The sequence below is a fragment of the Rhagoletis zephyria genome, unplaced genomic scaffold (assembly GCF_001687245.7).
Source record: "Rhagoletis zephyria isolate East Lansing unplaced genomic scaffold, Rhagoletis_zephyria_1.1 Rzeph_scaffold_01821, whole genome shotgun sequence".
Classification (NCBI taxonomy): domain Eukaryota; kingdom Metazoa; phylum Arthropoda; class Insecta; order Diptera; family Tephritidae; genus Rhagoletis; species Rhagoletis zephyria.
The window spans coordinates 70,981-84,344 of NW_016158905.1; the positions used below are offsets into that span (position 1 = coordinate 70,981).

General features: G+C 33.6%; 2 protein-coding genes across 8 annotated transcripts in view; one reads left to right on the plus strand and one right to left on the minus strand.

Moving 5' to 3' along the window:
* The window catches only part of Npc1a (Niemann-Pick type C-1a), a 35,572-nt gene extending 28,455 nt beyond the window's left edge, over positions 1-7,117 (minus strand). Inside the window, exons 1-2 of the mRNA XM_017619258.1 lie at positions 6,561-7,117; positions 5,340-5,644 (exon numbers count right to left, since the gene is read on the minus strand). Of these exons, the coding sequence (XP_017474747.1) occupies positions 5,340-5,441 (102 nt within the window). The 5' untranslated portion in view covers positions 5,442-5,644; positions 6,561-7,117. The remainder of the gene's footprint in view (positions 1-5,339; positions 5,645-6,560) is intronic.
* A 4,033-nt stretch (positions 7,118-11,150) lies between these two features.
* Positions 11,151-13,364, plus strand: part of LOC108365261 (clavesin-2-like) — a 15,649-nt gene continuing 13,435 nt past the window's right edge. The window contains exon 1 of one of the 7 annotated variants that reach the window (XM_017619255.1): positions 11,151-11,504. Coding sequence is in view for 4 of the 7 variants with exons in the window: in XM_017619250.1 (XP_017474739.1) it covers positions 11,863-11,947 (85 nt within the window). In the remaining 3 variants the exon portion in view is untranslated. Of the gene's footprint in view, positions 11,505-11,642; positions 11,968-13,364 lie in introns of those variants that run through there. The other 6 variants (XM_017619251.1, XM_017619252.1, XM_017619256.1 and 3 more) reach the window with 6 other exon arrangements.

Sequence of the window (13,364 nt, forward strand, 5' to 3'; positions counted from 1 at the left end):
AGGAGCTTCAAACTTGCACTTTATTCTACTAACATTTTATGGGCCATACTCAAATAAATTCTAAAAAATCTGATTAAAAAGTTGAAAATTTAGATGCAATTTTTCAGAATTTTTACAATTTTTGCACAAAGTTTGAAATATGAATTTAAATGGTTTATGTTAGATAATGAGCTATGCTTTTATAAAAAAAAAATAATAATAAATATTAAATAAACGAAAAAAATAGGAAAAATTTGTTAATGCCGTGTCCCTATTTCTTTTTCCACCACTTTGCAGTCGGCATAAAAATAAATTTTCTAAATTAGTTCTACAGGAATAATCGTTATACTTCCTAAACAAAAGTTGAATGGTTTTTGTTGGGCTTTATTTACTGACATTAGGATGGTACGTTAAGGCGATAAGAACTGTGATCTGGCGTGTAATACATACTAGAACGGGGTACTTGAGGTCAATCAACGTTGGAATAAAATATCGTCTCCTCAAGACAAGAACATCGATATATCAGACTTAAAGATCCGACTGTAAAAGTCGAACAAATTAAGAAAAAATTAAAAGGCGACCCCTAATTTCGGCAAAAAAAAAAAACATTTTCGAAATGCGTCTTGCAAAAATACTTTTAGACTGAGGAGTGTAGAGCGAACTTTTTTCTGGTACGGTCTAATGTGGAAATGTGCATGAATACGTGTAAACATACTACCTACATACGTATATAATATAAAATTTTTATTTTCACCGATGCCGATGCCTTCGAACGGATATGACATAGCTTTATTTTAATTTTTCTCTTCGTAAATTTATCTTTTTTTAGAAAAGGGTGTTGAATTGGACATGGAGAGCAATTTTTGAAATTCTAAGCTGACGCAGATAGCTTTCGTGTTTTTTTTTTTTTGTTTTGGTTGAACCTACTTTTATGAATTATTCAGTTAACACATTACTTTAAGCAAAAAAATGTTATTTGTTCCTTTGCAGGATTACATATAAAATAAGCTTAGAAATTTACAATCCACATTTGCATTGTATAAATTTAAGAAATCAAAGTATTCGAATTACAAATCAACTGATTTAAGCCAAACCGAGGTTTGGCTGACGACATAGTTTTAAATTTACTTCAACATGGACTAAAAAAATATATTTTTTTTTATCCTAAAGTCTTGAACATTACCTACGCATGCATTTTTTCATTTGCATTTACAGGATGGGATTGAATACATATGTTGATATGTATGTACATATGTATATTTGTATGTATGTAGTAAGCGCGTTTGCTTCGCTGTTCAAATTTTTGATTGCTACGATTTCCAGTACGAACGGACCACTCAGCATTTTAATGAGTTTTTTGATATGAAGTCAGTAAATATGTAAATATTATGTTCATAGGTGTAGGTATGTACGTACATACATATATATGTAGACATTGACTAAAATCAAATTCAGCAAAAAAAATATTGTTTTTATATAAAATTTCTGGAAGAACTTCAGCAGGAGCAGCTGCGGGGTTTCAGCTGGAAAAAAGAAAAAGTACAAGTTTGCTTTACAAAGAAATACAACCCGCGACAAAAGATAGCACATCAATATTTCGACCAGATTTGTGTAGTTTTAATCTTTAACGGGCTGATAAGTTTAAAATTGATTGGTACAACCGGACTTGAAACTAAGAAAAAACATGTAAATTCAAATTGTTTGATGTTTGATGCNAATCAGCGGCAACTTTTAGCCACTTGAAACTTGCACATTATCAGACTAAAATTGATCGGGCTATAAAACTGTGTATTCAGAAAAATTCAAACACTTCCGAGAGAAAAGTTTGAAATGTAGGTGAAAATTTGTTGCACTTTTTCGAAGTTTTCTACAAATTGTTAATCTTGGGTTTATATGGGGTTTGTTAGAGAAAGAACTGTATTTTAATTGAAAATTCTCAAATATAAATAAATAAACATAAGTTGCAAACAATATCACTTTGAAATGGCGTGCTATAGATATGACCGATACTGTATGTAGGTAGGTGACTCAACAGAGATAAGACGATGCTGAATTAAATGAAACAAAAGGCTGCCCATGCATATGCGCATATATAAATATAGTACCCCCTCGGTAGTCGAGGCTGATTAAAATCAGTCGTTGTTGCGATTACCGAATATCTTTTATAATAAAATTAAAGAGAAAATTTAATAAAAGGTCATATTTGGAATTCACTGTAATCGGAGACCGATATAAAGCAAACAATTTTAGTTATTTTTTTTTTTTTACTTTTATTATTTTGAGCAAATAATACCGATTACTTCTGCTTTTTTAATTTTTTTAAGGCTAAAATAAAAGTTAAAATTTGCCTTTTATTTTTTTGAGCAGAAAATTGTCGGTAATTTTTGCCTTTTATTTTTCCAGGCAAAAATAAAAGTCAAAGTTTCAAATCAAGTATTCCAGAGTTGTGTATATTCGAGTATGATAGTTTTGAAGCCCCTAAAAAAAAATTTGCAGAAAAATATTTAAAAAAAACTGTTCAACGGAATCACAGTAATGAGATTTTTGCTGCTGTTTTTAACTTTTTTCGAAGATCTGTTTAAGAAAAACTTGAAGAGCTGGGCCAAACTTTACCGACATAGACTTGTGAGGTAGGAGTGGAAAGGTATTTCCTAGCCTTTTTATTTCATATACCAACACATCTTAATTCCACATGGAATGTGGCTCATTTTGTCTTACCTTTCTTTTTCATGCTTTGAATGAGCTTATTTGCAAAGAAATAAAAAGGGTGAGGAAATTCTTTTCCAATGATACTTCATAAGTCTGAATCGATAAAGTTTAGGCTGAGGTTTTCTTAAAGCAGTCTTTGAAAAAAGTTCAAAAACAGCATCAAAACTCTCATTACTGTGATTCCGTTGAAATTTTTTTCTGCTCATTTTTTAAACTTAAACTGTTTGGTCATCTAAGGTGATTTTTTGCAAAAAATACTTTAAAAAACTGTTTTTATTCACAAAAAAAATAAATTTTTGGAGGAATTTTCAAATCAGTCCAGCTCACGTAAATCTTAATATTCTTCCGAAATATTTCGGTGGAAGTCTTAAAAATATAATAGATTTTATAATTCCGATGGAAAAACAGTACCGATTTTTTTTTCTTTATGGGGAGTGATGCAGTTATTGAATTATATATAAGCCCAATATTAAACCGAATCTTGATAAACTACAAACGCAAAAACAATGGGAATTCCCAATTTGCTATAAAGGATGAGCTCTGTAAAAATTGCAGTCTTAACATTCCTAGTAGGTATGTACATAAATACATGCATATGTACATATGTATATACTATCCGATAACATCAATTGTTTATTGAAAGAGTGTGTTTGGAAATCATTAAAACCAGTTTGTTAGTAGTATATAGTTATGTACATACATATCTACTAGGGATGCCAAAATATACGGAACAGTTCGATCTCGGGATTTCGGGATATTGTTTAAGTATTGAGAGAACAAAATTCTCCAGCAGAAAAAGTTCTGAGAATTTAGCAGCATTCGCTCTCAAAGAGACGAAATATCAACAGAAGTACGAGAACGCAAAATTTGCAAAAACTTGCAACCTTCGAAACAGCTGATCACTTGCACAGTTGCCACTGGTGATTAATTTGGCAATTTATTTTCTGCTTGGTGCATTTTCAGCCGATTTGGCATTTTATACAATTGAATCGTTTTGGATAAGAAAAACCTTTTTAAAATACGAATTAATTATATCGGAATGAATAAGTTATTTTTCTCATAATTATTTCTGATATCACATGGGGACGCATTAAAAACAAGAGTATCTCCTCCAAACACCCATCTTTGATCCAAAAAAATGTAAAAGAGTAAGTTTAAAATTATAAAATTTTAATTTCAACAATCAACCTACCAAAACCGAAAACTTCAGCAAAAAAACATTTCAGCATGCTTCATTTAAATCTATTTTGGTATATTTAAAGGAAAATTATGGTACAAACGAAAAATGTCATACGGCAACCATAGTCAGCACGCACTAAAGTAAACAAACTGGAGATTAATAGCAAATTAACGAAAAATAAACTCAACAAACGTTGTGCTTATTAAATTTACGCACTTTTTGTTATATACTAGCATTAGTAATAAAAATTTGCAATAAATAACTCAAAAAGGCCATATTTTCTTTTGTTTATTTACAAACATGTGTTTGTGACCAGCTGATTTTCTTACTTGCAAGTTTTAGCTAAGAAAAATTTTTCCAGCAGAAATTTGCAGCTCTCTTTCACATTTCGCTCTCTCAATTTCCCCTACTTTGCAAGTTTTTTGGGTACGAGAACGCAAAACCTAAACTCTCTAAAACTTTAGATAGTTGGGCGTACGAGTACACTCCTAATGTAAATACCAGGTACTTTTGAAAGTAATTATTAATAAAAAAAAAACATTAAACAAAATTATACAAAGACACATTCTCCCGGATTCAGCGGGTCAAAATACATGGCGGTAGGTGAGTCTGGTTAAAAGCAAACACCAATTTTTTTGTGTCGGTGTTGTTATTATTGCACTTAAAATATGTACGTAAGTGCAGCAAAGTATTTAAATTGGAGTCTTCTAATCTTGACCAAAACTTGATACATAAAAAACCTGCTGATGAAAAACATCTTTCGGCCTCAAGACTTTTAGGCTAAACTGTCAAAAGGTAGTCATTAGCCATTTGAAGATAATGACCCGATCTCCTCCATTATAAAATATTTGAACTTCTTTTACTTACCATCACGTCGGATTAATTATAAATTTTTCGAATTGAGGAAGTTTAGGTAGATTGATTTATAAAATTATGTAACTTTTCCTTAAAACATTATGTTTGGATTACATTAGCGACTCTATGAGTACATTCATAAAAATCTTCCAAAAAAAGGCTCAGGCTGCAATTTAAAAAGTAAAGTTTCAAGCTTTTTGTTAACTGTAGTCAAAACGGCATTTTACAAAAATCATACTTCAAATTCATAAACTAGTTTTTACTAGGTATTAATTCGATATTTCAAATTTTTCGCGATTAATGTTAGCGAATCCCGGGATTTTCGGGACCTTAAAAACACCGGGATCCCCGGACCTCTAGATTGGTATCCCCAATATGTACCTATTTACTAGGTACAAGTTACACGGTCTATTAACCGCTATTAGGAAATAATTAACTTTATGTTTTAATTTTTTTTTGCGACATTCCCATTTGCCTTTGCTAATGTCATCATATTGTATCTATCTAGCGAAATATTTGTTCAATCTTGTTCATTTATCCTATTAATGCCACCACTACTTATGCATTTCATACACTGCGAATTTTATTTATTTTTTCTTAATTGATGTTTACTCACCTGCAAACTTCCAGCGAATAGATTTGTCAGCACAACAGCAAATACAAGATAATTATATCTTTGGGTGCCACATCTGCGTTTACTTTGTGTAACTTGCTCCATTGCAATCTTCACTCTCACTTTTTTGTTTGTTTTTTTTTTTTTTTGTACACAGAGTAGCCGCCGGTATTCTACTCGGCAGAATATCTCCGCGGAAATCAGTATCGCCACAATGTAAATGGCAAATAAAAAATTTTAACTGCTCTCTTAGTAGGTGCAACGGGGGCCAGTACAATACACGAAGTGCATATAAATTCCATTAACTGCTATAGTAAATACATACATGATAAAAAAGGAAGGTTTTTTCACTTCGAATTTTTTGGCGGATGTTGGGATGTTTGAAGTAAACTTACTTCATTTGTATTAAAAACCGGTTTATTTGCGAAATTTACGCGTTTACGAGGCAATTAAGCGTTTAAATGAATACACATAATTTTTTTGTTTTTTCAGATGACCCTACAGAAGTTTAGTACGATATGCATACGTATTAAAAACATATATACAAACAAAAATGCAAATTTACTTTGCAATATATGTAGGAGATAATCGCATATTTTTATGTATGTATGTATATAGCATATATGTATATTTATATTAGACTACATCACTCCCCATACAAAAAAAAATGGTACGGTTTTTCCATTGGATTTATAAAATCTATTAGGTATATTTTAAGACGTCCACCAAAATATTTCGATAAATAATAAGATTAAGCGAGCTGGACCGATTTGAAAATACCTCCAAAAATGGAGTTTTTTATGAATAAAAATGGTTTCTTAAAGATGTTTTTTGAAAAAATCCTCTCATAATAAATTTTGTAATCCCGGTGGAAAAACCGCAACTTTTTTTGGTGATGCGGTCTAATGTATATACTATATACACATGTATTTGCTTTTATGGAATTGCTAATCCTTGCCTAGAAATTGAAAATAAATCTTATTTATGCTGTCTAAAAATAATTAAATCTTTTTATTTAAAAGATTCAACAAATTCGAATTAATGTCCTTCCCATAAAAGTCGTTTAACAATTCTGTATACCGGCATCCTAGCACAGGTATCTCGTGTATGTTTCCAAAGGCCGTTGAAAAAATTTAATGGAAAGTTGCAATCTGGTAGCTATATTTCGATTAAAATGTCATAGTACCTCCAAACATGAAGCATGTAATGTCTTTTGTTCATGACCTCCAAAAGTCAAGTGGAACCATCATTCATGAAGTGGAACTACCTTCTTTTATTATATCATGTGTAAATATGTTTATACACTTGCCCAGCGCCCTGCCGTCAACACACAAACAAGATATAAATATCCAACGCTTAATTTAATATAGTACTATTGTAAAATGCATGAACGATCTGCCTATGCACAATTTTTTATACTCTTATAAGTTTGCGTTTTTTTTTCAGTCTTGATGATGTGGAATGCTTCGCAACGAAATATAATTTTTTCTGTCCGTGAAATGACCATACACGAAAAAATTACTTGCATAAATCGATAATACGGTGCGGCTCGTCGAGGTCTCAATTTGCGTAGCACTCGTTAAACACTCCAAATATCAACTATATATAAGCGTTTGAAGGACTTTCCAAGAGCAGTATGTTTACACTTTTATAAAATTAATTTTCAATAACATTTTGCAATCAAATTGGAAAATAAAATCACAAAAATCACTGATTCCGCAATTATGAACCAAAGAGCAGCTTATAATCGAGACGTTTGCTTTTATCATACGAAACTTTTGTTCACCTTGCTTTTGTTATGAACAAATTCACCTTAGCTGAATAAAAACTGCCAAAGTCAGCGTTGCCATATTTTATTTTATTTATTTAGTAACNTATCATACGAAACTTTTGTTCACCTTGCTTTTGTTATGAACAAATTCACCACAATTGCTGATTAGCTGAATAAAAACTGTCAAAATCAGCGTTGCCATATTTTATTTTATTTATTTAGTAATGCTACGGCCACACATGCTACTTGTACGCTGCAAGTAAATAAAGCGAAGCGCACATTAGTGCAAATCTGACGTTGCGAATCCGCAGAGCTAAAAGTTACAACAATGATAGTCATATACATATATCAATGAGCTATCGCGCGCTTGCACGATTCTGACGCTGCGAGTCCGCAGAGCTAAAAATTACAACAATGATACCCATACATTGAGCTAGCGCACGCTTGCACGGCTTGCAATATTTTGCAGGCGTCAAAGAAGAGGAAGAAAAGTACCATAGCAATATATACAAAGAATAAAATGGTTGATATGCAAAAACTAATAGAAAACGTTCGTGCAATCCTATTTTATATGAAATGGACACGCAGATTACAAAAATATAAACAAAAATCAAGTGTGCGCACGTTTGCGGATTCGAAGTCAACAGCCGAATTCGCACCTAATACTTATTATAATCGAAAAATTCGAAAACGGTCTGTAACGGCAATTTGATAGTTTGACAGCAACAATTTCACTAGGAATGTCAGTGGCGAAATTAAATCGATGTTTTTCCTCGCGTCGATGCACCGAAACTTGCATCGATATTTGTCGATGCATCGGAGGGCGTACATCGATGCATTGATACGCATAGAGTTTTTTCCACTATGGAAATAAAAATTACACAAAACAAATTTCAAACAATTTAACAAACTTTTATTTTAATTATAAATATATATATTATCGTGACTCAAACAAGTGTTCACGTGTTGATTTTTTTTATTTAATTATTCATTACGTCTTTAAAGTAAATATTTGTTATTAGTTTTTATAAAAATATTTTTAATGCATTAACCAAAACCATGTAACAATGTTTCAACTTTATAAAGAAATTAGAAACATTTTTGGGTGTGCAGTTTTATAGCTCATAAACAAGTGTTCACGTGTTGGGTTTTTTTCTTTAATTATTCATTAATATTATTCACCGCTGGTCTTTTGATTTAGGGCAAGTTATTCATGGGTATAAATACCGTATACTTGGAGGAAGATATCCGTCTTATTTATTCCTACCGACTCAGCTAAATCATACAGACCTCTTATACCATGTTCTGACCGACATCGCAAACATGTTTTCGTTGCTAAAACTGGTTTTCGACCTAAAACTTGTGTGTTTCGTCCATGTAAAATCTGTCAAACGAAAACTAGTGTTCGCTGAATTCCAATCGTTGTCTGCACTAGTTTTTTTCGATTATTTATTGAAGTGGAAGTCATATTTTATCATCTTTAATACGTCATTTCGGATTTATTGTTAATTGGCCGGTCAAAATAAAGTAAGCATGGAAGAAAAGGTTGTGAATGAAAAGAAATTGAAGAAAAAGTAATTTGGTTTTGTTTTTGTGTAGCAAAATTGTAAACAAAGGATGAAAGAAATGTCAACGAAAAAACCAACAGTCGGTGTGAACAGCCTTCAGCCCACAATCCCAAAACTCGTTTTCAAGGTGTTTGCGTTGTCGGTCAGAACATGGTATTAGTTTAACTTCCTTCATCTTAAAGACCGTCGAATGTCTGCTAGACCTACATATTAGGGATGAGCTGAGACACGTAACGCAATCAGCCACATGCATAAGAGTTTAGCTTAATCTCAGACTCAATTTTTGCACTGATGAATTGAGCTAAAGCCCAAGAATTTTTACTGAAAATTGAGTCGGAGCTTAAGCTCACTTTTTATGCATGAGGCCCAATGACACAACAGTCAGTTTGCGTATGTCATAGGTAAAGCGACAGATTGCGCCCAACGGTGTTTGGTTGGCAAGGTCGAAAGGTCGAAAGGGACCTCGATTTTAAAGAGGTTGCTTTATGTGCCTTCTTGGACATCAAGGGATTTTTTGATAATACTTCCTACGAATCTATCTCAAAGGCATTGGCACGTTCCTAGACAACATGGGGGTGTTCTTTCTCCTCTACTCTGGTCTCTCGTCGTGGATAACCTCTTAACCAAACTACAGGAAAGTGGTTACGATGCTGTTGGTTATGCGGATGACCTAGTATTTAATTATTGTGTCTGGAAAATTCGGCAGCACTGGATCAGACGTTTTCGTTTACAAGGAGATACAAGCCGAACATTGGTTCAGTTATCCTTGATGAAACAGTGCTTGAATACTTTGACGAAGTCAAATGTCTCGGGTTTACCCTGGATAAGAGACTTAGTTCGAATTCACATCTAGACAAAACTCTTAGCTATGTGGGCCTGTCGAAGATTTCGCTCGAACACGGGGTCTAAAATCCAAACTAATAGAATGACTATACCGAACTATAGTCCATCCAATTGTAACTTATGCCTCTGCAGTCTGATAGCCAAAAACGGTGCAAAAACTTCCGTTTCACGTCTGAACAAACTGCAATGGATGGCTAAACTGTCGGTGACAGGAGGAATGAGAACGTGTCCAACCGCGGCCTTAGAGCTGCGCCTAGGCTGGACCCCACTCCACATTTTTTCCAAAAAGTAGCAGCTTCGAGGAATTTGCAAATACAAAATTCTGACAGTACTTTTAAAAACAAGACACAACACAAAGTTATTTTGAGCAGTATACCAAGTCTAAGAATCTGCGAGTCGTCGACGCTATTCCAAAGGAAATATGCTTTGGAAGGAAATGTCTGGTAAAAATTCCAGACTACATAGATCTCAGATATGTATGTTCACTGATATACAAACGGATCAAAGATGGAGGGCAGAGCAGGAGTGGGTACTAATTCTAGGTACCAGGATACTGCGGGATCGTGGGTAACGACTGTGCCGACGAATTAGTAAGGAAATGCTCACCGTCCGTACTTGTGGAGCGAGAACCGTTTTGCGGACTCAGTTGGTCTTCCTCGAAGCTTAAAATAGAATCGTTGGTATACTCATAACGCAGTACTGGAAAGAGGTAGGGGGTCTTAGACAGGGCAGATTTTTTGGTTATCCCTTCGCTAGGACAGATATATGTACATCTTCTGAACAGAGCCGATATCAAGTTGCTTGTTGGCTATCTGACGGGCCACAATCACCTGCACTCTCACATGCACCGAATTGGTATTTCCACAGAGATGGATTGCTGAGGACACGTCGGAGCATATTATATGTGATTGTCCGGCATTAACCAGACTAAAACTGCAATGATTCAGTTTTACCACAGTCGATGACCTTCAGGGTAAGGAACCATTTATATGTATGTATATACATTTATGTACATATGTATGATTTGTTTAACAACAATTATTTTATATCGATGCTCAATACGTACTAAGCACTCTCTCGTTCTTTTGTATGAATTTTGAATTCAAACAATTTTAAAACTGTAACGGTCTTCGTAATTCAAACTATCAGCCATTAACATAAGCTTCCGCTATAGGTGCCTGGTATCTGTAAATCTCTTTGAAAAATGTATGTTTGCTCGCTATAACTCTTACCACGATTCTTTAACGTAAATGAGCACTGCGCTCCTCTCCCAACGAAGCCATATTTCTGTGGTCATAAGCAATAACCGCCTAAGTCGACATAAGAAAGAATTTAGTTATATATGCTATCGTATATACCGCAACTACTATTCCATGTGTATGTGAAATCCCCAGCTCGCTAGCTAGGCTATTTAAAAAGTTATAGACGAATATATTTTGATTTCCCCATAAGGTTAACATTACAATCCCAATGTTTAAAATGTTTTATCTCTCGAATTCAAGTGTTTTTCGACATAGGCGGTTATTGCTTATGACCACAGATTTACATATGTAGTTACGTATGTCCATGTGAGCAAAGTATTAAATACATGCCTTTGTGGCAGCTCATTTGAGACTACAGCTAACAGCTAAGACCCGCTGAAAGCTTCTACCATTGGCATTTTGCGAGAATCTCCAATACCTTTCCAAATTAACGTTCGCTTTGTTTGGTGGCAAAAATGCGCGGCACTGACGGAAATGGCAGTTCCGAGCGTATGCTTAGTTCACTTAGTACCTCGACGCGGTGAGAATACCGATAAAATACAAAATTTATTTAGCGCGCAAAGAGTAATAATACAAAAAAAAAAAATGTAGCGAGTTGTGTGAGAAAGCCGTAATCACGTTTAAGCTAGGTATTAGTCATCGCCATGGAACAGACAATAGGTAGTGTAGATCAAGAAAATTGTAAATGAAGCGTTGATTTTCTTTGTGGTTGATTATAAAACGGGTAAATACAATACATATAATTAACAACAAATATATAACATATGTGTACATTACAATTATATGTAAGCAGTGAGAAAATATAATCCCAGAACAAGTTTGAAAATGTCTCGTTACACAAAAACGAAACAGAAGCTGTTGCATTAAAATCAGTTCACGTCTGAGTTTTTGGTTCTTTTTTTTTGCGCGCGTGTCATTGAAATAATGGGTAGCATTACCTGCATATATGATATACATACATAAGTTTACGATGCAACAATAAAGCGCAGATACGCAAAACCCCTTTGATTGATCGAAGCCTCGAAAAAAAATGTATCGAACTGAACTTTATTTTATCTATACAGAACATTTCGTATCTATGTATGTATGTACATAATATGTACATAAATACCGCGTGTCATCAATATCGCGTTTGTTTCCTGTGCTGTACATATGTATTTGTACATAGTACGTATGTATGTATGTAGGTAAAATATGTTTTTTCTTGTTTGGTAGCATTTAAGTATATCTTACTTTGTGTTGCTAGCAATTGTACACTGTTGCTGATAATTATGTGTACAAACAATTTTTTTTTCACGGTATTTTTAATTAAAAGCAGGAAATACTCCGCTAAACTTGCAACTCCAATTTAATGGTGAATAACCCTATCATTCCCCTTACCACTTCAGAAATACATATATGTATACACACATATGCCAAATATTTGCAGCAGAGAAGTAAAATTACACACAATTTTTGCTACTGAAGCCTGATTACATTTTTTTTTTAATTAAATATATCGTTACCTTAATTTATAAAGGCCCTAACCAACATTTTTTTCGAAACTGCGTTTTTCACATTTTGATGATATTAAATACAAGTAATTTTTAAGCAAAAAACAAAACTTCAACTCAAGACTTCAAGTCTCATATATATACATATATATATATATATATGATCGGATCTAAACCAGATTAGTATGGAACCACCTCTGAGACACTACCTTTCCGACGCAAAATGATTATCGAAATCGGTTGACGTGGTCCAAAGTTATGCGGTAACATAAATAAAAAAAACAAGTAAGAAAGTCTAAGTTCGGGCGGAGCCGAACATTAAATACCCGGCGCAAGTATTAAATATATGTTTTTTCAGATTTCTTTCCGAAACCTTCTGCTAGATGGTAAGCCGGGGTGTATCAATTTTAAGTAAATTAGCGTCCTTCAATTTCGAAATATTGAAGTTTCAAGCATTTCTGAAATTTACCGTTATATGAAAAGCGGCCGTAATTTTAGTCAGATTTCAATAATTTTCAAGGTTTTGCTTATATTTGGCAAGCACAATAACCACACCGAGTTTTGTACACATTGGTAGAACGGTTACCGATATACTTATATGTGATCATAAGTGGGCGGTGCCACGCCCATTTTCCAAAATTTTACCATAAATGTATTTCTTGGCAAAGAATTGTTGCAAACATCAATTTTGAATAAATTAGCTTCAATATTTACTGATTTATCGAAGATTTTATATTTCTCTAAATTACCGTTATATGGGATGTGGGCGTGGTTATTGTCCGATTTTAAAAATTTTCGGCGATTTTTTATGCTGTACCAAGGTCAACAACTGTGCCAAGTTTAGAAGAAATCGGTGCAGCGGTTANAAAATGTAGACGTCTACATTTTAAGACGTTTTCTAACCGTAAAATCTGTGGTGTTGTTGTTTCCCATACAAAATTGGAAAACGACGCCGTCTACATTTTGTCACACTCAAAGGTATGTTTTTTACGCGTCTACATTTTGCAACCTCGCAGCAGGGTTGCATTATGGCAATACTAATCACATTTTTTTTATTTATTGGGCACGTTTTTTATATGTGCATTTAATTT